This window comes from Mycotypha africana, assembly GCF_025528875.1.
Source record: "Mycotypha africana strain NRRL 2978 chromosome Unknown BDF20scaffold_6, whole genome shotgun sequence".
In the NCBI taxonomy this organism is placed as follows: Eukaryota; Fungi; Mucoromycota; class Mucoromycetes; order Mucorales; family Mycotyphaceae; genus Mycotypha; species Mycotypha africana.
Genome location: NW_026515730.1, coordinates 200,521 through 223,408, shown reverse-complemented (window position 1 = coordinate 223,408; position 22,888 = coordinate 200,521). Strand labels below are relative to the sequence as shown.

Sequence of the window (22,888 nt, the reverse complement as noted above, 5' to 3'; positions counted from 1 at the left end):
AGATTTTCAAGTTATGCAGAGAATCGTATCACAATCTGCCTTTTGTAAAGTTTGTATAATTGACCTCTTTGATAAGTACCTTCCGCTGCTATTCACCTCTTCCTTATCTAACATATCCACTTCTCATAAACTTGATCCATTATGTTGACATCTTAAGGTCTGTCTATTTAGAAAATGTTATTTATATTTAACGCATAATCAATACCACCATAGCCATATTCTGATTGACATCAAATGCCATACAATGTTTGCACATCATGTAGAATTTTTCTAATATTTGCAAGGTAAATGATTGAATTATAATGTAATGTACAAAAAAGGTGAAATATCTATCGATTAGGGGTCTATAATAAACCTTATATGCTACAGCTACCACCACTTTGACAACCCCATTAGGCTTCAAAGAGTTTTGATAATGATTCACCAAAGTGAGTACGACGAATTGCTTCAGAGAACAACCTTGTTACGTCGAAAACCTTCAACTTTGAACTGTTGTTACTATGTTGAGCGTGAGGTACTGAATTACTAGCAATCAATTCATCAATAGCACTTTGTTCAAGATGTTTAATAGCATCAGCTGAGAGGATAGCATGGCTGACGATGGCTGAAATCTTTTTTGCTCCTTTCTCTCTTAACAAACGTGCTGCTTTCGTAATTGTATAGGCAGTATCTGTAATATCGTCTATCAAAATACAATCACGTCCTCGAACATCACCTACAAGAATCGATTCTCTCTTTTGAGAATGTACTTTTGGTCTCTCTTTATGTACTAATGCGAAATCCATGCAAAGCTTCTCAGCAATAGATGCTGCTCTAGATACAAACAACAGATTATAAGTTAAGATTCTCAATTCAACTTGGATACTCCATGACGATTATGATTCAAACATAAGCTAACCTTTTGGCCCCGCCAGCGTCAGGAGACACAATGATTGCCTTTTCATAGTTGGGTACATCTAAGCGAATATAATTGATGACTGTAGAAAGACTGGTAAGGTTATCAACGGGACAATCAAAGAAACCAGAGAATTGTGGATCATGAAGATCCATTGTGATAATATGATCCACACCTGGAGTACGTATGTACAAATGCGACAGAAGTAAAAATTAACAAAAATGATCGAATAACATTCTCTGGTATATACAAAAAGGAAAAAAAAAAAAAAAAAAAAAATTACCAGCAGCTGTTAAAAGATCAGCTATTAATACACCAGGTCGTGCACGCCATTGTCTATAAGGTGCATTATCTCTCTTTTTTCTGTCTTGTTGATCTGACGAATTGGTCGATGTTGTTGTTGCTGTTGTTTCTAACGGGAAAGGCTGTTCAGATATAGGTGTGGAAATACCCGAACTGGCAGGAAATGTTAGTGGTGCACCAGAGGTCTTATAGGGCACATCGGACTGTCTAGAATAAGGAAAATTTGGAATGACGGCTGTAATACGTTTTGCTGAGGCAATTTTACAAGCGTTGATCATAATCAGCAATTCAATAAAATTATCATTCACGTTGCCGCAAGCGCTTTGAATGATATAGACGTCTTGCTCACGAACAGATTCCTTCATGACAACGCTCGTTTCATTGTTGGAAAATTTGCCAAGATTCACTTGTCCAGGTGAAATGCCTAATCGGTTGCAAATTTGTTCTGTGAACTCGGGGTGTGAGGAACCTCCCAAAACGACAAGGTTGCGCATTCTATTCTAGCTGTTGCTGTTTTTTGGGAGTAGAAACCAATGTTATGATTGTAATAAGAAGCAGTAAATACAGCTATTTACAGCTTGATAGACAACAATTTACCAAGTTTTTTTCTTTCTTTTTTTGATCGGTTATAAAATGAAAAAAATTGTGACCTCTCTTTTATTGTCTGAAGATCATGGCTTACATTAAAATTTAACAAAAAATTGGCTTACGCCGATTACTGAGTTTGTAGCAGTTTTGACAGCAGATGTTTGGATTTGAAAATGACAGTCTTTATCAAGATGTTGTTCTACGTCCAGACATATTGGAAAAGTTTACACCATGCTGTAGTTACCCCTTACAATCTTGATACCGCTTCAACAATACTTGGAGTAAGAGTACCTCCTTATCAGAAGGCAGTCTCTTCACACCAAAATTGACCTTTGATCAGAATTTTTCTGTGCAGTCAAGGAAAGGAAATTACACAAATAGATAGACGCGTTTATAGCCTCCTTCTCAAAACTGGCTATAAGAATGGAAGAGCTATGAATAGAAGCAGTAACTATAGCAATATAGAACCCTTCAAGTTGTTTTTTATCAAGTACATCCATTACATTGTTAAGGTAGTAGACGCTCTGTTCTATTACCCACCCTTGCGGTTGTTTCGATGAGGGAACCATTAGTGGTCTACTTCTTCTTAACAGCAATGGTTATTGGTTTTTCTCAGATATATTAATAACACCCTGGAGAGAAATATTTCCAAGAATTGTAACACTTATCCTGGGCCTTATTATACGCGTAAAACCTCAGCCTTAGTTCAATTGGAGAAATACACCTCATTTTAAACTTTGGGCTATACAGATGATTTGGAATAGTCTGCGTTGTGTAGCGAGGTTTAGTAATGCTCAAGTAAATCTGTTCATAACAGAGTTTGTTTCTCTCTCTCGGTAGTAAACATAGAGCTTGGGTTAACTTTGCCTAATACAGAATCTGACACCTTTCGTACGGCTAAACGTTCACCAGCTGTAAGATATCGAGGTTCTTCAGTATTTTTGGCATATGGCCAACTGCAACAATTGTAAGCCTCCGTTGAACTGAAAATCGTTCGCCATTGCAATTTTCTAAAATACCTGCCTAGCCGGTGCAAGGTACATCCTTGGCTGTCAATTTTTTGGTTCCAGATAAATCGTAAGAAATAGTACGCGTTGTAGCTGTGCTTGTAAATAAACAGTATTGTCCGTTCCTTGGTGTTCCTTTTTGACATGCTCCATTTTGGAATTGTTTATGCTCACCTAAACACTTTGGTTGTTAAGATGGTAAACCCCACAAACAACTCTCGATTCTCGATTTAGTCTACAGTCAATGCCTTTTGCATTTTCCTTCGGCAACAGGTCGTGTCTCATCATTACCGGGCATTTCTCGTTGTTGTAGATTCTGTTACTTACCGATTATAGTTCGTTCTTTTGTCTACTACCCAATACGTTCCACTTTCTTCTCATTTGATGAAACTTTCTCATCATGACGTAGCCGCTGAATCACTGATTTATCTTTTAACGCTTTTAACGCTCCCCTACGTCCATCGTCCCTCTATTCTTGGATATTGATAGGCTTCTAAAAAACTTTCTCTCCCGTACCGTTTTACTATGGTACTTCGTCAATCAGCACTTTTATACTATGAAGTAAATGTATTTCTAAGACTATCCAAAGCTGAAAAAGATAATGCCTCTGCTTATACAGAATCTAATCCATTGGGTTCTTTTCGCTAAACACCATTGATTAACGCCGAACCAAGCTCTTTTCCGGCTTCTGACACTACCGAACGTGTCTTATAGTTACTCGTAATTGCCAGGTACAACTCAATGGTATAAGCCTTTCATCTTATCGAAGAAGATCACTCATATTCGTAATAATTCTTTGAATTTTATAAAATTATCGCTTGGCATGCTACACTTATATTAGCATATCATTCGAACGCTTTGCAAACCATACAGTAGAACATACCTGCCTGCAGAGAAAAGTTTCTTCGAGTTGAGTATTTGAAAAAGGCATTTTGCGTTGCCATTTTGTCAACACTCGTTGGTCCCTCTTGGGTTTTAACATCATCTTTCAAACGGAGGCTCGACTACTATCAAGCACAGCCAATTAGGTTATTATTACAACTGTCAAATGTTTATTTTCGCTATCCGTAATTTGTAAAAAACGATCAACCAATCAATAAAAGTCCTGCCATGATTTTGACACCAAAAAAAAAAAAAAAATAAAAAAAAAGAATTTTGCCCGCTCTTTCCGTAAGACGCTTAAAAAGGGTTGTCCTTCATATGCCGCTTGACCTCTCCTTATTCCTTTTCAGATACTTTTCATCACCATGGTGTCGAACGATAGCAAGATGAATATTGAGGTTTTTACAGATTTTGACGGCACATTATCAATGGAAGGTACAAAGATGGGTTCATTGGAGTATTGTAATTTGCCGTATTTTCTGCTCACAAGTTTGGCTTCTAGACACTGGCGTCTTATTGATTGATGATCCTCGCTGTATGGGTACTGAAAAGAGGAAACATCTCGAGGAGAAGATTTTAAATCACGAAATAGCCTACAGAGATGCTGTTTACGAGATGTGGGATAACGTTACGTTAACTTGGGAAGAAGCTTGGGATGAATACTTGAACAGTAATATATCAACTTTGGTTACTGGGCTAAGAAAGGAACGAAAAACATTTTTAACATTATTGGCTTTCTCATAATAGAATGTAGAGTGGATCCTGGATTCCCTGGATTCTATGAATATTGTAAGAAGAAAGGTTTCCCCATTACAGTTGTTAGTAGGTACGTTTGGATCGCTACCAATACAGGGCATAAGGACAAAGGGACTATGACTGACAAAAGAGAGTTTTGATTTGTATAGTGGTATGAGGCCTGTTATTCATAAAGTACTTGTTAAGTATATGGGTAAAGACGCTGATGACATCGAGATCGTTGCGAACAATGGTAAAATCGAGGGTAGAAAATGGGAAATTCTGTACATTGATGATACACCCTATGGCAATGATAAGTCCAAGACTTTAGAGAGAGCTCGTGAAAAGGCACCCAAGAACACCATTTTCGTTTTCTGCGGTGACGGTGTCTCTGATATTTCAGCTGCTAGAAATGCTGATGTTTTATTTGCTCGAAACGGTAGAGATCTTGTAACTTACTGTAATCGTCATGATATCCCTTACATTGGTTTTGATACTTTCGAAGAAATTGAAAAGGTGGTTGCAGACTTGGCTGAGGGACGAGTTAAATTAGAGAGAGACCAAGAGACTGGTTTCTGTAAAGTAATCTCTGTTACTAACTAGAGTAATATGTAATTCACATAAATAGATCATCCTCTGCATTTATAGAAAAATACAACATATATATTTAGACTAACATACATGACTTGGAAAGACCTGAGGCGTGGACATATGAACCCACTCCGCCGTTCGTAATTTTCGTCCTTTTTTTTTTTTTCTGTTTCATTGATTCTCTTGTAAGTGTTCTCGAGGGTTTCACTTCAATAAAATACTGTAAATAACTATGTGCAAACGATCGTTGGGCGATCTGGATGGATCAGCAAGTGATCCTCGATCATGCAAAAAAATTGCCACCGATCGTAACCATTTGCTCGATGTTCGAAGGGCAAAGTCTTTGCTTCTTTCTCGGTTAAACGGTAAAGAGCTACCACTGAAACTGTATGGACTCGATAATGAATACAACAAGCTGTACAGCCTCCTAAAACAGACAGTAACCACGGGTGAAAGCAATTCCTGTGTCATCATTGGCAACAGAGGTACAGGAAAATCAGCATTAGTTCGATCTGTTATTCGCGATCTCCAAGCAACACAGCAGCAGAGTGTTTCATCTTCCAGTAATCCGAAGGAGCAGCAGCAACCATTTTGTGTCATCAGGTTAAATGGTCTGACAGAAACGAACGATCGACTTGCATTAAACGAGATTTCACGTCAGTTGTTCGAAGAGCAGCAACGTTCTTTGACAGAGCAGGTTGAAGCAGAAAAGCGTAGTTTTGTAAGTGAAGTGTTTCAAGCTAATGTTGATATGAAGTAAAAGAGATTAAGTTTGCTGTGTCGTGTTTAGAGTTCCTTTGCAGATTCTTTTGAGTATTTACTGTCACTACTCAAGGCTGGAACAAAAGGATCTCTACCTGTTATATTCATCTTGGACGAATTTGATCTTTTCGCCCAACACCCGAAACAGGCATTGCTGTACAATTTATTTGATGCGGCTCAAAGTGCACAAAACCCTATAGCCGTCATTGGATTAACTTGCCGATTAGATGCCTTGGATTTGTTGGAAAAACGTGTTAAATCACGTTTCTCACATAGACAGCTTTACTTATTCCCCTCTTCTAACTTTGGCCAATTCTTGGAAGTCGCCAAAGGTACACTCACATTACCAGAAGAATATGCAGCAAGTGAAGCGTTCAACCATAGTCTGGACAATCTCTTTCAAACGCCTACATTAAATAGTATAGTAAGACGTATCTATGATATCAACAAGGACATTCGTATGTTCCAAAAGATCTGTGTAAGTTCTTTATTTTCTGCTTTTACACTATGCCTGAACAATTTCAATGAACAACGTTCCTTTTAACAAAACATAGTTTACAGCTGTTCATAATTTGAAACCAGAGGCACCTTTCTTTGACATTAATGACTTTGTAGAGTCCAACCTGGAACAGAAAGCAGATGCTAAAATTGAGCTGTTGAAGGAAATTGCATTATTGGAACTGTTACTCATCATCAGTATGAAAAAATTATTAGAAAAGGATCTCACAACATTCAATTTTCAGATGGTGTATGAAGAGTATAAGGAATCATTGAATCAAGCAAAATTAAATAATAGAGGATTCGGTGTGAAACTATTCAAAAAGGCTGTCGCCTTCAAGGTAAATTTTAAAGGTCAAATGTTCAATGTCTTGCTAAAAAGATAATCGCACTGACTTGCGTTTGCAATGGCGTAGGCTTTTGAGAATTTACAACTGTGCGAATTGGTATGTCCAATAGATACAGCTGGTAAATGCCCAAAGGAGTTTCGAATGAACAAACTCATGTTAGAACCTGCTCAAGTAGCAGAAGCAGTTTTAAAATACGACTGTAGTATTTTGATAAAGAAATGGGCAACAGGAGCTGCTTAGAAATACGTTTGAAATATGGCCGTGAATTTAAACGGCATGTGCATATTATCCAATTCACATTATACCTCTGAAAACATTTAAACTATAATTAAAAAAAAGTCTTCTTTTTCCCAAAGCTCACGGCATAAATTTTTTTGCAACTTAAAGAAAAGAAACACGCCCCCCCACCAGCTTGATCTTATTACGGCAGATGATAGCTATGAAACACCTGAAATTAAATAGACTCGTACGTATAATAGAATGAAGATAGCGTATATTGAGATGACAGGGTTGTATAAAAAGAATGCAGATGAATGTTTGAAAAATGGAAATGGGATATATGAGAAAATGAAGAAAATGTGTCGATGAAACTGATATAATAAAATAGAAGGATGTTTGAATGAGTTATGAAGTTAAGTGTGACAAATGAGAATCCGACATAGTGCATTGTATGGACCACATCTCTTTAGAAATAGTGGGTGTAGCTGTCTGGTCATGTGGCGATTGTTGTAGTTGTTGTTGGACAAGCGATCCTTGTCTTTTTCTCCTATCGTCAATACCATCATCGTAATATTCTGCCAGTTCATCGTCTTCACTTTGTACATCACTTTGGTCACTGGTATACGTGAGCATACTAGTAGAATCAGATGTTGAAGATGATAAGCGTCGGAGACAGGAAATACTGCAATACTTTGATTCAAGTGGTATGGTTGTTTGGTTTCGAAACCCATCTAATAGAGCATTCACACCAACAGCATGCGTGACAAATATGACAATGACATTGTCGGTACTACTCTTAATGGAAGAATAATGATCTTGCTGTTGAATGGCAGCGTTTTTCAAGCATGAACGCCTTGTTTGTTCAAATCGTTGGATCATATCGTTGTAGTTCTCAGGAAATTCAAGTTCAGTAAAATTAGGGTTTCGATATGCATAATCGATTTGAAGAGCAGGAGGAAGTATCAATGATTCATCTATGTCTCCAGTGATAAATTTCTTGCTATTTCTGCTAGCAGCTGATACTGAGTATGTATAGGCTTGTTGACGGGCTAATTTCTCATGCTGACGAGTCAGGAATTGAGAAGCTGAGCAATCGATTCCTTCTTCAAATAATGATTCCGACATCCATTCCGTTAGTCCCAAGTCTAATTTCAAAGTGAAGGACAACTCCTCTTCAGTATCATCAGTTGTCTTGTTAGAAGTACAGAATCCTCTTATCAAGCCAAGAGAGGTATCGATACAGCGCTGGAAAGGCGAAGTATAAATTATAATATATGTTGCTGCTGCTGATTGATCATCATCCTCTTTATGTTTCTTTGTCATATTGCGTAGGGTTGCACCAGTTCTTTTTGCTTGTTCAAAGCCCTTTATAAAACGGCATAAAAGTTAGTTTAAAAAGTTAATTTGTTACTGCGCGAATGATGCACTTTTACCACTGAAGTTAGAGGTGGATCCCAAATGCCCTGAGATGGATCAGGTTGCCATGATTTATCAATATGATCTGTATTGAAATGATAATAAGCTGAGGGCAGACGGACACAATGATTTTGATAAACTTTAATTAAAGAATACCTAATCTTTCGCCATGACGTACAATAAAGACAGTCTTGATAAGATCGGATACCATTGTATTTTGTGTCCTAATAATGTGAAACCTATGATACTGACTATGTAACTGCCTTTGTACTTGGAAATGGGGTTTTGGGACTTTGGGAAATATATAAAAAGGGAAGAAGTTGAGATAAAGAAAGACATGAAAAGGGAGAGAAATTATAAGAAAAAAAAAAAAAAAAAGAAAATGCAAATCCTTGGTTTTCCCAAATATAGCAATTGTGGGGATCAGATGACTTTCATATGAAATGGATCAAATTATTTTAACAGATAGAATAGAATTTTTATTAAAGACTTAGAAGTGAAATAAGCAGGAGGATATAGAGAGAGAAGCATATGTAAAATCATGTATTGGTAAACTTATAGGGATATATATGTACATAATGCCTCTTACAAAGGTCAACCTTGTAGAGGGTACATTTGGCTGTATAGTGATTCGATAAATTCAAAAAAGAGCATAATCATGTAAAGGACGGAATATCTTGGATATAAGTGTGTGTATGTAAGTTAGTTTTCTCAAGGAGGTGTAATGGGTCTTTCATCAGTAGTGATTGTAGTGGTTACAGCAATGCGTTGCTGCCATAGAGTAGGTGAAGTAGATCTATTATCGGTGATATGTGGCGGTGTAGAAGGAGGTGTGATGGGAGCGTCTATGGGTTTCCTAAGATCAAAGTAACCTAGTTGTTGTTGCTGTAAAGCGATCTTCATACATTTTTTCTGTTCATATTTTGCTTTTCGTACTGATTCTTCCCATTGATCTACTTCAGCTGTACGAGTGAAGTATCTACATTGTCGAATACGTTCTCGTAGTTCATCCAACTGAATGCGATGTTCAGGATTGATGCAAAAAATTCTTTTAAGGATTCGATTGAGTTCTCTTGAGATAGGCAGGATATTCAATAAGAAATTATTGTTGGCTAAATAAGCGCGAAAAGTCTCATCTTTCAAAGATGCTGACCCCCACGCATTTCGTCCGGTCGCCAAGTTGATGAGAATAATGCCTAATGCCCATATGTCATTGGGTGCTGTTGCATATCCATCCCTATTACCATGACAACCACAACATTCTGGTGAATAATAGAACGTACTGCCACAGCCATAGTCATGCGATACTGTGTTTGTTGTGGCCAAACCAAAATCTGCCAATTTGACCGTGCGTCCTTCATCGAATACGAGTATATTTTCAGGTTTTAAGTCTCGATGATAGACACCGTTTTCATGGCAATAACTCACTGCGTCCAATATTTGAAGAAAGACTTTTCTAATCAAGGCATGGTTGCCGGCATACAAATCTCTTTCCGTGATGGTGCTGAACAAGTCGCCGTCAGGACCGTATTCCATAACAATATGTGTGTAGTTTAAATGATGATCTCTAATCACTCTCTTAAGCTCGATAATGTTTGGATGGCCTGTGAGTCGAGCGTGTAGTCCAATTTCGATTCTTTCCTGCAATACGGATGCTCTATGCTGTTGCTGCGGTTGCTGATGTAGTTGATGAGTAGCGGTAGAGGGGATAGTTTTAATGGCGTATAATTTGTTCTCTTCTTCATGGCGAGCAAGATAAACCTGTCCATAAGCGCCTTTGCCGAGAACATCAATAATACGCAAATTATCAATCAGCAAACCATTAGGTATTAATCTGTTTATGATGACCATAATGAAATTATATCAATGTGTTTATTAAGGGAGGTGTAGGGTATATAGGAGCCACCTTCTTTTTCTCGTTATCGAAACAAGAAAATAGAGGAAATTGTATGAAAAAGAAAGAATAAAGGTATAAAGTAAAAGGGATGCAAAAACGAGGAAGAAGACAGAGCATTTATATACTCGTTGACTTTTCTCACTATGAAGTACGATGAGCGTATATTTTTGTAATGTGAACACAAGAATAAGGGGTTAAGAAAAAAAGGAAAAGAGGCTTCCTCCCTTCTCGTACCCCCCTCATTTAGACATGGAAACATATACTTATAGCACAAAATGGGGCGTAAACGCTCATGTGGTGGAAATCCTTCGGCAATAGGAATTCCGTCCATCCCTGTGTGTTGCTTATTTATGATTTCTAATGTAAGCGGTTCCCTCCCCCCCCCTCGCATATCCATATAAACTCTCCTTAAGGCCAATAGACTTTTTCTGATTCAACTGTTCCGTATGCATTTTAAAGAGATTGCTACCACAAGCTAAAAGCTTAAACACACATTCATGCATACTCACATGCAAGAATCCTGTCCACTGGCTTCTACATCAGTTATCAGCAATAGGTTTGACCTTGTGATAGATTTGATCTACTACTCGTATACGCCTTTTCAAGTCTTGTATATGTATTATATTTTGATATTATATGCTCATCACCCACTATCAGTTTCTTTTCCCCCCCATCCCCATCCCCGTCCCCCCGGCTTTAAACAATTGTTAAAAAGGAAACAAGCTTGTGAAAAATAAGCTTTATGTTCCTTAATAATTCATAGATCGGCAATAATTATGCCCATTTATAAGCTGTGTACAACAACATGTTTGTCGCAAATTATCTATTTAAAGACATTATGCCCGTCTGCTTCAGCATTGCTACATTGAGTTTTTTTTTTTTTTTTTGTTGCATTTTGCACACATTCTCAATTGACTTTAAATAATTCATGCTGTGGATGAGGCGTACCTGCTGAAGTGTTCTGTGTTCATTTGTTGGAAGATCAATTCTATCATGTCAAAGAAATCCAGGGCAGAAAAGGACCGTGTGTCACAATAATATAAAAAAATAATATTTACACTTGAGATGATATGGTTGCGATTGAAGTACTCACATCAGTAGCTATCTCAGAGTCTTTAATAGAAGAGCATTTATTATGAAAATACTTATTATTGTAGCATAGGTGAGCAATCATGATGTATGAGTTCTATGGTTTTTATATTCTTGCGATGTTTTTATTCACACAAAAAAGGGCCAATTCAAATAATTCATATAATAATTTAAATAGATTTTCTTACGCAGAATCGGTTTCCATCGTTTCCGTTTGATGATGACGTTGACTTTCTACAGTTATTATGGGGGTCGTGGATGATGTTGCAGCATAAGGGGCTTTATCTTGCGGTTGCTGTAATAGTGACTGATCTTGCTGTTGTGATTGCTGTGGTTGTAGTGCTACGGCTGCTTCCGTTATAGGAGTGGATGCTGCGGTTGTCGTACTGGTTGTGGTAGTAGATGAGGGAATATATGCATTTTCTTGCTGTTGTTGCTGCTGTTGTTGCTGTGTCGGCGCACGTATCAACTCGTCAAATGAAGATAGTAGCGGTAATAACATCAAATCAACATTTTCGTAAGCCACATTACAGCACATGGAAATCAATCTCTTATATTCTTGGTGCCTCTTACTAGGGGTCTGCTTTATCAAATTTTCAAGTTCTTCTGTACGCTTTTTCCTGAGTTCACGTAAGCTCTTCAATTCGTCCAATAAACAAATCATTTCTAGACTTTCTGTTCCTGATGTTGTTTTGGGCTTTTTAAATGGATGATCTGTCGTGATAGCATCATTTGTGGATTCAGATGATAATGTCTGTTGAGATTGTTTGGTATTTGTTTCTGCCACTTCTACATTTACTTCATTTAGATCCTCACTAGTAAATGCAGATTTTTTTCCTTTTTCGTCCTCTTTCTCTAACTTGTTCAGGCATTCCTCTTTTACTGTTCGTAATCTTTCCTTTTGAACTCTATACATAAGCTCACTCAATAGACTTGAGAGTCGTTCATTCTCCTTCTGTACAATTTCCACCCGACTTGGATCATACTGGATTTGATCTAGTGTATGCTTTGTTCCAGCCAATCGTTTCCGTAACACTTCCAGTTCATTTCTCTTTTCTTTTATAATATGATCTTTTTGCACCAGTTCTCTCTCATAATTCCCTGCGAATCCATCAAATAAATGAGATGCAAGCGGTGGTTGTGCGCGGTCATTCACAAGTATCTTTTTGAACAATCCTTCAATGTTTTGTCGTAATCTTGTCCTTGCTGCTAAATCCTTTCTGTACTCTGCTTCACTTTTAGAAGACTGTTGTTGGTAAGGTAAAGAAGAAGAAGAGCTATCATTCGCTGCCATCGGTTGCATTGGTGGTTGAAATCGATTGTTTCTTTCTGCTTCCGTTATATAATCTTGCGCTGTCATACCTTCTTCATTCGGTATTTCAGCATTGGCTCCTGCTTCTAATAAGAGTCGTACTAATTTCTTATTTCCAATCCTCGCTGCAATGGACAAAGCTGTGTCGCCATAGACATCCTGCACATTTAATAACGTTGCCAAATCGTTTTTGCGCATGCATTCAATCAAGCATTCCATATAATAGCGCGACGCATGTACTTTTCCTTTCCAGCTCGCCGTCGCTGCCACATGGTGAAATACCGTCTGATCTTTCTTATCGATATTGTACATCGTTCCTTTCAACATATCAATCAAAAATAGAAATGATTTTGAATCAAAGTTGTTGGTAAAGAGAACAGAACGCATGAGGGCCGTCTGCCCTTTATAATTCACACGATAAATATCTGCTCCCAAGTTGATCAGAATTTGAACGAGCTGTAAACGTCCCATAGCAGCTGCCCAATGCAAAGAGGTATGTCCTTCATCATCAATAATTACGTTGACGTCCAAATCATTGGGCGGATTTAATAAAATGTGTGGTATCACTGCTGCATCATCGGAAATGAAATATTGTAACAATTGATGTGCGTAGCTCTGATCTGCTGTCAATGGAAAGAGAGAATCATGATTTTCTAAATCATCTATGTCCATATCTTCATCGTTATTCACTGGTTTTTGTTCTTGCCGAGATCGTTTTTTAGATGACTGATTTCCACTACTATTACTATTACTACTACCAGCTGCCATCATGGATGAAGAATACTCTTGTAATAGATTGAAAGGTAAACCATTGTAATTGCTATAGGCCATATCGGAATAGGGTAAATGAGGTTGATGATGATGATAATAAGGCTGTAAACCTAAATTATTCGTTGGATCTGCAAATCGTTTGATAATCACTTTTTTTCGTTTGGGCTCAGTAGAACGTGGCTTTCTAGGTCTATTCGATGCTGCTGTTACATGTTTCGGTGCTAGTGGTGGACTTTGATCGCCTTTAACGAAATCGAATAATGGCCTCAATAAATTGTCTACTTGATAATGCTGCGCTAATGCTACACCTCTTTCAAACGGAACCCATGTACCTATCGTAGAGCCAATTAGAAAAGTTAGATCTACCATTGGGTTCTCTTTCTGTAAATGGACGATCAAGTCGAAGAAGAAGGCTAGATCTACACTCACTCACCTTGATATTTGCCATAACCACCTTGCACTTTCTCATGCTGTCCGGTTTGTACTTCTCTCTCTAGAATTTTAGTTCTTTGCGGTTTATCGAATTCAGCCACTTTGAGGATCTGTGTCGCGTTCAAATAGGAATCGTCTCTTCTTCTCATAACGGCGACATTGTTGCAAACGAATTCATAAACCGGCACACCTGAATATGTCGCTTTATAAATTTGAGCCATCTTTCTGAAAAAGGCGTGAGGTAAAAGAGGAGTCTAGTTGAAAGGAAAATATTGTCTATTCCTTCATGTAAGGAATAAAAAGAGAAAGAGAGTGGGGGGGGGGTGGGGGGAGAGGTATAAGACTGTTCTTCTAACAAAAAAAATCCAAATCAATTTTTTAAACCTTTAAATTCAAGCCAGCAGCAAAAGAAAAAAAATAACACACTCAAAACTAATTCACTCAGTCAAACTTATAAGCATACACACCAAGTTTTTTCTTAAAGAAAAAAAAAAAGAATAATAATGATAGGAAAGAATTGAATATGTGCACATCTTTGTTATCAGTGGCTCTTCCCTTTTTTGCAGTTCAAAAGAAACCACGTGTTGACGTTGCACCTATGCCAAACAGGATGAATATATTTGCAACACCCCTTTTTCTTTTTATTTAAGGATTCTCTTATTTCATCTTTTTTTCTCGTTTGTTTTAAACTTCTTTGCCTGATTTTTTACCCCTCCTCACTCTTCTGTTGTAGATATTGTCATCAAAGAACAACATGGATACTACTGCAGTCATCAACAATACCAACCTTTCCTTAACAAATGATAAACCAATCAATGTTAAACTTGTTCTGTTAGGTAAAGTAAGATGATACAGTATTATGAAAGATAGCAAACTCCTGACATACGGTTGTCTATGTGTGATTTAAAGGTGAATCAGCTGTTGGAAAGTCGAGTCTTGTTCTTCGTTTTGTCCAACGAGATTATGTTGAGAATAGAGAGCCTACGATTGGAGGTAAGTACTCTCTTTGTTTGAGTTTCAAGTGTAAAACCAGGCTTTAAGCTCAATCTATGTCTACACTATAGCTGCTTTCTTGACACAAAAATGTACTTTTCAAGACAAAACAATCAAATTTGAGATTTGGGATACGGCAGGACAAGAACGGTTCCACTCTTTGGCACCTATGTACTATCGCAATTCTCAAGCAGCTATTGTCGTATATGATATAACAAAAGCAGTAAGTTATATTAACGACATTGACACATTTGAGATATTCTTCTCCATATTTTGCTTACTGGATGATAATAGTCAACATTAGATAAAGCCAAATCTTGGGTAAAAGAATTACAAAGACAAGCCAATGCAGATATTGTCATTGCATTAGTTGGTAATAAGGTGGACTTGTGTGAAGAAGATGAAGACGAAGTAGAGGAGCAACAGCCAGAGGATGGAGCAGCAACAGCGACAACAAGAAATCAAAGACAAGTCGCTAAAGAAGATGCACAAGCCTATGCAGATGAAGCAGGCCTTTTATTTTTTGAAACAAGTGCCAAATCAGCTCATAATGTAGATTCTGTATTTACTGCCATTGCTCAGAAAATCCCTTCTGATACCTTATATGCTTCTCCGACTGGTGGTAGAGCAGTAGGTGCTACTCGAAGGGGTTCCTCTGTACAGTTATTGCAACAACAACAGAAATTCTCCTCTAGTAGCTCATGTGCTTGTTAAATAGCGCTAAATAGTGGAAAAAGACAGAATTGCTGATATAGATTAATACAATACACATACCCTTCCTGCTTACCACATTCCTTTTTATATACCACATTCTTTACCTTTTTCATTTTTCTTCTTTTTGCGACCCCTTTTGAAGAAGAGTTTCATACCTACTTCAGGTATTATATTGGACAGAGTATAGTAGATCCATCATTGACCCATGAATAAAGGAATGGTTTGTTAAGTGTCTGGTGCCAAGTGTATCAAGAGGTATGATGAAATGGTCAAAGACCAATTGACCATCATCGACTTTATTATCAAGTCTGTGAAAAGAAAAAAAAGGAAACTACCATTATCATTATCATTAACAACCGTACATAAAAATTTCTTCTGCCGACTTCTTTGATTTTTGTTAGAATTATTCAGCAATTGATATATTAAATTGTTTCTGTATGACAGGAAATAAACTGTATGAGAATGACCATTATTACTCTATAAAACTTGACGATGATCAGTTGCAGTAATGTATCAATGGAATGCCCCTATTATAATAGGTATTCCGTATTGGATCTGCTGACAGGAACTTTCTAAATGATGTATAAATCTCATTATAGCAGCTACATATTGTTACCTCGGCTGCATTATAAGCGATTTGCTGTTCTGAAGCTTCTGCTTGAAACTAAAGTATGTATTTTTACAATATACTCATTCTCACAAGACTGGAATGATATTTTATCGAGTTACACAAACAAAGAAGGGTAGACTTATGGCGTCAGTATTGCGTCTGCTTAAAACTGACAGGCTATGAACTTTCGTGATTCAAAAGCCGAGGTGCACCGTCAAAAGTCATAGCTCCTCATTTTGACATGTTTAGCATGTGGCAGAAACAAGATCGCGATATAATTGAGTAGTACCGAAACGTAGATACGAAATTAAACTGCAAGAAATAGTAATACAAAGAGTGAAAAGGTTTCTAAGAATTAGCAAGATGCAAACTGTTTTTCAATAACCGATGACAATGGTTAAGACAAGAGAAAAAATGGCTCAAAATGTACTGGCAGTATATAATGGAAGTATTGGGTATATGATTTATTGTTAACAGGATGGGATGTTAGGGTATTGTCTTTTTATCCATTAATGACCTTGACGATATAAATGTGTAGCCAACTCAGCATAGAATTCGAGTTTGTCAAAAGCTTTATTTTTCGGATCCTTCGAGTTCGACTTGAAACGGTAGGGAATATAACTGTTGAGAATCAAGAATAGGCATAGGCGTGATTAATACACATACGCAAATCATTTCTCATATATGAAAATTACTTACCTCTTGCCTGTAAAATCCCAATGATCTGCATCTTCAATCGTTTTCACATAATTACCCCAGGCTGCACTTTTTACACTAACAAATCCATCATTATCTCCTTCCTTTTCATACACCATCTGCCACGGAAGACTTAGCATAGAGGACCACCATACAGGTGATTGAGCAGCTGCCCCATAAGAGTAATATTGAACTGTCGGATCATTTGGTGTGTTTTCATTAAAGTAGTTGTTGCAAAAATCAGTAGTTAAATGAGCATAGGCCGGCTCGTCTAAATATTTTGTAATCACTTTATCCGTCCATGCCTGGAGTCGAGCTACTGCAGGAGTGATATAGTTGGCAGGATTTGAATGTGTATAGGCATTAGTTGTATTGGCATGGCGTTGAAGATTTTGTCTGGAAGTCATGACGGATGTGTTGGCTTGTGGTGACCAGGAAGGAGAAGAATAATTTGATTTGGTATATTCTGTACAATGACGACGACCAAGGCCCATATTGTCTCTGAACCAATCCATGATAGGTGAGCCACGGTGAGGTGTACAGATAGTGGTTAGAGATTCGACTCGGTAGGGTCGATCTTTTATATTGGCTAACAAATGTCGACAATCTAACCCACCCTATTTAATAAAGCATAATTAAATTGGAAACAGATAAAAAAAAAAGAAAGAAGCTGGTTAGATAAGTAGATATGTATATGACCTAATGATACCTATTCTGACTGTAGTAGTCCCTCATGTAATGGATGTAGCTGTTACTGAAAAATGGACTTACCATTGAATGTGCCACAAAATTTACTTTCTTTCCTGCAATTATTGTTTTTTGCAAGATATCATGCAAAGCGTGCGATCTTTCCCAAATACTTCCAGTTTGTGGAACTTTCGTCACAATCACCTTACATCCTAGTTTGGCAAGCGTTTCTTCAACCCCACTCCAGTAATGCAGTTGTAAGGCTGGTAGTGACTCAGGTCCTCTCAGGTCAAACCCATAGAGTCCATGACAAAGAACAATAGGTTCTCTTGGTGCGGTATAATTTGAAGAGACAGGCATGACTGTTTGAGATTGATGCTTGAGGGATGTAACTCTTGCTGCTGATGCAGGTACATGATTTTGTTTGTTTGTAGGAAAAAATAACTCGATATTCATATCTTTGGTCTTGTTTCGAGAAGGATAGAGTATATGCAAACGGTGAAAGTCTTCTTCTTTCGATTTCATAAGTGCAGTAAAAGTGAACCATTGGTTAAGCTCAAACAACTTCGATATTGGTTTCGAATGAACAGTTGCATTTTTGCTATTAGTGATCTTTTCCTTCTTCTTTGATTGTAATTGTTGCTGTTGTTGCAACAAGAATTCAACAATTGAATACGACGATTTCCTGAATATTTGTATAGAGTTCTGTAGGTAATTGTATATTATATATAATGATAATATATTCGTCATTTAAAAAATCAAATTATGGCACAAAGAGTGGTAAAAAAGAATGCTAAAGAAATTATAATATGATCAAAGATCAAAGCTGTCTATTTATACAATTTTGCTTTAGATCAAGCAATATTTCGGTAGTTGAAAAAAACCACTGAATACGAACGCTTAATTGCTGGTGAACCCCACCTCTCAGTGAACGTACACTTTTTGGGGTTTTTTCCTCCTTTCTATTCCATTTCAAAGTACCGTATTTCAAAGCAAAGATTTGCTAGATTTAGCGAACAACACCTAAAATATTTACTTTGTTGAGATTTCAGGATTTATCAATCTGAAACGCCCAATGAACAGCTTGTTTCGTTTTGAAAATGTTTAAGTTTGACTTTTCTTGAATCGAGTTAACTTAGAAGAACAGTAAAAAGTCCACATATCAGTGGAATGCTGAAATAATACAAATATGCATAGTCGAAAAATTGATAATACATCATCATCATCACGGGTATGAAATAAGTATACATCAATGGCTGTACCTTGTTTCCCATGCAGTTGCTGTAGTCTCATTGGCTGTGAAGATCAGCAACAAACGTGGACAAATCAGAGCCAAATGACGTTAAATATGAAAGCAACAGTATTGGGGTATCACAAACCTTCCATCATATATATTTGCGAAAAGCTCTTCTGTTATTATACGCATGTATACCTTGCTATACCAAATCCCATAGCGTGCAGTACCCGAATTGGACAGATTCTTTGATAGAAAGGGCCGTCCGTTAGTTGTCCTCAGGCCTTTGTTATTATATTTATTGCTCAATGCTCAAGTTCGAAAAGCAGCAGCGTTTAATGTGAGTAATGTCATCATTGTCTTTAATTCCTCTATATCACCTGGCTGAGTCTTATCTAGGCCTAATATTCTATAGACAATCAATGTCGCTTTGGCGTGTTTCAAACCTTCATTTGCTTGCCCACTAAATGTATTATAATTGTCCATGAAAGACAGAGAAACCTGGATGAGCAAAAAAAAAAAGTTTTTCGATAATGTTAAAGGATCAACTTACGAATTATAGTATAATGTGGCTAGCTTCATCATTTCTTCCGCAGCTTCTATACTAGTTTTGCCGTATACTTTTTGAATGATTTGTAGCGATTGTTTAACATACTGTGAGGCCTTCCCAAACTGTCCTTGCAAGCAATATTGCTGTGCAATTTTATCCAGAGTTTCACCAACATTGAGTGTATCTCCATGATATATGCTCTTCTGTAATTTTAGAGCAGTTTCAAAATCACCCTTTGATTTCAATCGATAAGCGTCATTTTCTATCTATTAAAACAAATATTCTCATAATAGTGAGTAATGCAGAACAGTCTTCCCTCATTGCACTATGGAAAATGCATTGGCACCTTTTCAATGCTTGCCCAGTCGGGTTTCTCTCCACATTGTAAGCATCGTGCTTGGTTCTTGTACATTTTACCTTCTTTGCACTTCGGGCAAAGATAAATAGTATCCAAAAAGGGATCCTGCCTAATAATACAAAACATAGAGGGGCTATATGAGTCCTCACATTTTGGGATCGCTGGTTCTGTCTATACTCAATGATATACTGACTGGGTATCTGCGCATGCTGTACACTGACAGTCAAAATAATAATCATTTCTCAGCTTTGCTAAACGTTCCGATCTACTTTGTCTTGTCGCTAAGGGCCCATAACTGATGGTAATTTCTTCACCAGCAGACAGTGATGTTCCTTTCACAGAATGTACAGTCAGCCGACAAGGATTACTACCGTGATTACTACTACGGTCACTGCCATACAAGTTCATTTCCTCCTCATCCATTGAGCCAAAAGAAGCCAAACTATTTGGTTTACATGAGTGATTGAGACGACTCGCTTGCAAATATATCCCTCTTCCATAATGAATAATATCCCTATTTTGCACCAATGTTTCCGGCAACATATAGCGCTCTTTACCATACAATTCATCTATTGACGAATACCCCTTAATCGCGAAACTATTGCATTTGATCTGTAAGTAAATCGTCAAGAGATTGTTAACGACATATTCAGACAGGTAAAAAGTAGCTGCTAATTTCATAAAACTCTTTCGGTAATTATCCAAGTCTTCTGTATTAACTGCTTCTCTATTTGATACGAGCCCAGGTAACGTGTCTATCGAGGAATACATGTTATTCCGTAATAAATTACATATCCTGAAAATGTATCGCATGAATCTTTACCATAACCGAATGATCTGCTTTTAATGTAGCCTGTTAATGCAAGTAATACAGTGGGATCCTCGTCGCAAAGTTCAGGAAAACGGCATAGCCAACTATGGCCTTCCTCTGTCCAATTACGTTCTTCGCACTCTGCAGAACAATAAGAATGCATCCAAGAGCAGTCTTTACCACGCCGGCACTCTATCAAGCTATCGCTGTCAGTCTTCTCAATACTGCTATTGTTGGCGGAATCGTCATACGCAACAATGTCGTCATTAGGCGATAGACATATTGAAATACTACGAAAACAGTAACTGCAATATTTGAAACGATCGGCATGTTCGAAATGGCGAATAAAAGGTTCTTCATTCAAAAGCGTTTCTCCTGACTTTACTGGCTGTTCAGCAACATAGTGAATTCCTTTTTGATCATCTATTTTTTTTGCGATCTTGTCGTTCAGCCATGTTGTCGAAGAAACTTGTAGTTTTGCATTGTAAGGAGCAGCAGTAAATGTGATATGAGCTGGTGTAAGTTTACGGTGAGAGTTGTTGAATATTTCAATGGAAGACATTTGAACGTCTGAAATTGAGGGAGAGAAAGGAAGCTTTACGTTACACGATCTATGCTACAGTGTATCAATGTGCCTACGGCTGAGCTTCGTGGCACTCAGTAAGCAACCCTTCAAAAGATAGTACAATTGAAATGCCAACTCTGTGTTTTTCTATACATTGCAATCAATAATCATACTTTTTGTTGCATTGATCAATAGTACATTTGCTTCTGTAGGCTTAATTACGTAATCGTCATAATATTATTGCCGTTGAAATCACCGTGAAGGCAAAGGATAGGTTCCAGAAGGATTTCTTTTTTGTGTTCAGTAACATTGTTGATTGGTTTTCAAACAAACAATTTTAAAACTCAAACCTACAATTTTTTAAAAAAAAGAGAAAATATTTTTTTTTTAATTTGCTTTAGAGAACAATTGGGTATTTTTTTTTTTTTTTTTTTTTTGAATATTTTTTATTTGAACAATAAAAAAAATCACCAAGAGTTAAACAGTTGGGATTCAGAAGAAATGTCCTTCCCTAATCCCTATCAACATCCTCCGCCTCTTTCCCAACAGCAGCACCAGCATCAACAACAACAGCATACACAACAACATTCGCAGTCTACTGGTGGATTACCTCCTCCGCCAACACAGCATCCAAGTCCCCCATTTCCGAATGGAGGCTATTTACCTAGCTTACACGAGCAATCACCTTATCGAGCACAACAACAACAACCACAACAACAGCAACAACAGCCTGTTCTTCCTCCCGCTTATTACAGCAGGGCTCCTCATCCAAGTAATATGACGAGTTTGCCTCCGCCTACCCACCCACCTCATCCAATATATCAACAGCAACATCACCCTCAGCAGCAACATTTACCACATCCGCATTCATTGCCTCTTCCACCGCAACAGCATCACATACCTTCTCCTTCTCGGCAACAACATCAACACAGGAATTCTCCTATTCCCACTACAATGCCATCCACTACCCATAATAACACTACTACTTCTAATCCTACTCCTCCTCCTCCTCCTCCTACTACGACTACGAACATGGCTCAACAGGCCACACAGCCATCGACTACGAATACTACGAATAATAATATCGATAATACTAATAATAATACAGCATTGCCATATAACACTGTTAATGCGGCTGCGGCTGCGGCTGCTGCCCAACAACAACAGCATTATCAACAACCATCTAACACTACCTCTTTACCTTCAATGTATGACAGCTCCTCGCGTAAAATGTATCAGTGCACTGAGCCCGGTTGTTCAGAATATTTTGAGCATCCAAATGGTCTGCGGATACATCAAAGGTATGGTTATCTTTGCTGTACGTTTTTGAGCTGTTGAGGTCGTGTTTATGAAATTAATTTGAGCGCTACATTATAGAACTGTTCATGGACGCAATACTCATGCAGATAATGATGAGAGTGGAGGACATACAAGACAGCAAAATAGACCCTATGTAAGCACTGGTCTTGAATAGTTTATCATTATTGGGAAGGAGGGTTATTCTTATTTGCTAATAATGGTTTGTCTCGCTATTATAGGTGTGTCCTTATGCAGAATGCGGGAAGTCCTTTACACAATATGGTAACCTAAAAACTCATTCTAGAAAACATACGGGTGAAAGGCCCTACCATGTAAAGTATAGCAATTTTTTTTTTTTATTATGGGGTATTATTGCTGATCGTTGCTATGTATATCATTTTTGATTGTAGTGCTCTTATGAGGGCTGTGATAAAGCTTTTACACAGTTGGGTAACTTGAAAACACATGAAAAAATTCATTGGCCTGTGAAGCCATATATGTGTGCATTTCCTAATTGTGGAAAAGGATTTACACAACGTGGTAATTTGAAGGTGAGTTTTCCATAAAATAGGGATATATACGCAATGATATCTTATATGTATAACATTTCATTCTTCTAGACTC

General features: G+C 37.5%; 11 protein-coding genes across 11 annotated transcripts; 4 read left to right on the top strand and 7 right to left on the bottom strand.

The window, feature by feature from the left end:
- Positions 1–137: 137 nt before the first annotated feature.
- On the bottom strand, positions 138–1,849 carry BDF20DRAFT_541549 (phosphoribosyltransferase-like protein). The gene is made up of 3 exons (XM_053075704.1): positions 1,179–1,849; positions 899–1,070; positions 138–813 (listed from the first exon to the last, which is right to left on the bottom strand). The coding sequence occupies exons 1-3, from the start codon at positions 1,690–1,692 to the stop codon at positions 393–395; spliced, it is 1,107 nt and encodes a 368-aa protein (XP_052935344.1). The 5' UTR covers positions 1,693–1,849; the 3' UTR covers positions 138–392.
- A 2,101-nt stretch (positions 1,850–3,950) lies between these two features.
- BDF20DRAFT_872722 (HAD-like domain-containing protein) lies at positions 3,951–5,167 on the top strand. The gene is made up of 5 exons (XM_053081159.1): positions 3,951–4,110; positions 4,178–4,345; positions 4,423–4,501; positions 4,581–5,009; positions 5,092–5,167. Exons 1-5 carry the CDS (start codon positions 4,041–4,043, stop codon positions 5,093–5,095), a joined length of 750 nt encoding a protein of 249 aa, XP_052935343.1. The 5' UTR covers positions 3,951–4,040; the 3' UTR covers positions 5,096–5,167.
- Positions 5,168–5,233: 66 nt separating this feature from the next.
- BDF20DRAFT_906294 (origin recognition complex subunit 4 C-terminus-domain-containing protein) lies at positions 5,234–6,851 on the top strand (the record flags this gene model as incomplete). The annotated part of the gene is made up of 4 exons (XM_053083256.1): positions 5,234–5,722; positions 5,792–6,241; positions 6,318–6,602; positions 6,678–6,851. 4 exons carry the CDS (start codon positions 5,234–5,236, stop codon positions 6,849–6,851), a joined length of 1,398 nt encoding a protein of 465 aa, XP_052935342.1.
- A 384-nt stretch (positions 6,852–7,235) lies between these two features.
- BDF20DRAFT_835891 (histidine phosphatase superfamily) lies at positions 7,236–8,457 on the bottom strand (the record flags this gene model as incomplete). The annotated part of the gene is made up of 3 exons (XM_053078899.1): positions 7,236–8,195; positions 8,264–8,331; positions 8,403–8,457. The coding sequence occupies 3 exons, from the start codon at positions 8,455–8,457 to the stop codon at positions 7,236–7,238; spliced, it is 1,083 nt and encodes a 360-aa protein (XP_052935341.1).
- A 152-nt stretch (positions 8,458–8,609) lies between these two features.
- Positions 8,610–10,313, bottom strand: BDF20DRAFT_872712 (kinase-like domain-containing protein). The gene has a single exon (XM_053081158.1). It carries the CDS (start codon positions 10,095–10,097, stop codon positions 8,958–8,960), a length of 1,140 nt encoding a protein of 379 aa, XP_052935340.1. The 5' UTR covers positions 10,098–10,313; the 3' UTR covers positions 8,610–8,957.
- A 1,103-nt stretch (positions 10,314–11,416) lies between these two features.
- On the bottom strand, positions 11,417–13,968 carry BDF20DRAFT_835889 (uncharacterized protein; the record flags this gene model as incomplete). Its single annotated transcript, XM_053078898.1, has 2 exons — positions 11,417–13,647; positions 13,749–13,968. The coding sequence occupies 2 exons, from the start codon at positions 13,966–13,968 to the stop codon at positions 11,417–11,419; spliced, it is 2,451 nt and encodes an 816-aa protein (XP_052935339.1).
- Positions 13,969–14,501: 533 nt separating this feature from the next.
- Positions 14,502–15,454, top strand: BDF20DRAFT_913431 (ras family-domain-containing protein; the record flags this gene model as incomplete). The annotated part of the gene is made up of 4 exons (XM_053084070.1): positions 14,502–14,583; positions 14,657–14,740; positions 14,812–14,963; positions 15,035–15,454. 4 exons carry the CDS (start codon positions 14,502–14,504, stop codon positions 15,452–15,454), a joined length of 738 nt encoding a protein of 245 aa, XP_052935338.1.
- Positions 15,455–16,759: 1,305 nt separating this feature from the next.
- Positions 16,760–17,377, bottom strand: BDF20DRAFT_820821 (uncharacterized protein; the record flags this gene model as incomplete). The annotated part of the gene is made up of 1 exon (XM_053077567.1): positions 16,760–17,377. A coding segment is annotated over one exon (618 nt), but the record flags the coding sequence as incomplete, so codon positions are not given.
- BDF20DRAFT_541198 (uncharacterized protein) lies at positions 17,133–18,489 on the bottom strand. The gene is made up of 2 exons (XM_053075702.1): positions 17,532–18,489; positions 17,133–17,430 (listed from the first exon to the last, which is right to left on the bottom strand). The coding sequence occupies exons 1-2, from the start codon at positions 18,195–18,197 to the stop codon at positions 17,368–17,370; spliced, it is 729 nt and encodes a 242-aa protein (XP_052935336.1). The 5' UTR covers positions 18,198–18,489; the 3' UTR covers positions 17,133–17,367.
- Positions 18,490–18,993: 504 nt separating this feature from the next.
- BDF20DRAFT_913429 (uncharacterized protein) lies at positions 18,994–20,962 on the bottom strand (the record flags this gene model as incomplete). Its single annotated transcript, XM_053084069.1, has 5 exons — positions 18,994–19,144; positions 19,235–19,497; positions 19,578–19,698; positions 19,783–20,344; positions 20,413–20,962. The coding sequence occupies 5 exons, from the start codon at positions 20,960–20,962 to the stop codon at positions 18,994–18,996; spliced, it is 1,647 nt and encodes a 548-aa protein (XP_052935335.1).
- A 1,544-nt stretch (positions 20,963–22,506) lies between these two features.
- Positions 22,507–22,830, top strand: BDF20DRAFT_821626 (uncharacterized protein; the record flags this gene model as incomplete). Its single annotated transcript, XM_053077625.1, has 2 exons — positions 22,507–22,596; positions 22,675–22,830. Coding segments are annotated over 2 exons (246 nt in total), but the record flags the coding sequence as incomplete, so codon positions are not given.
- Between the last annotated feature and the right edge of the window lie 58 nt (positions 22,831–22,888).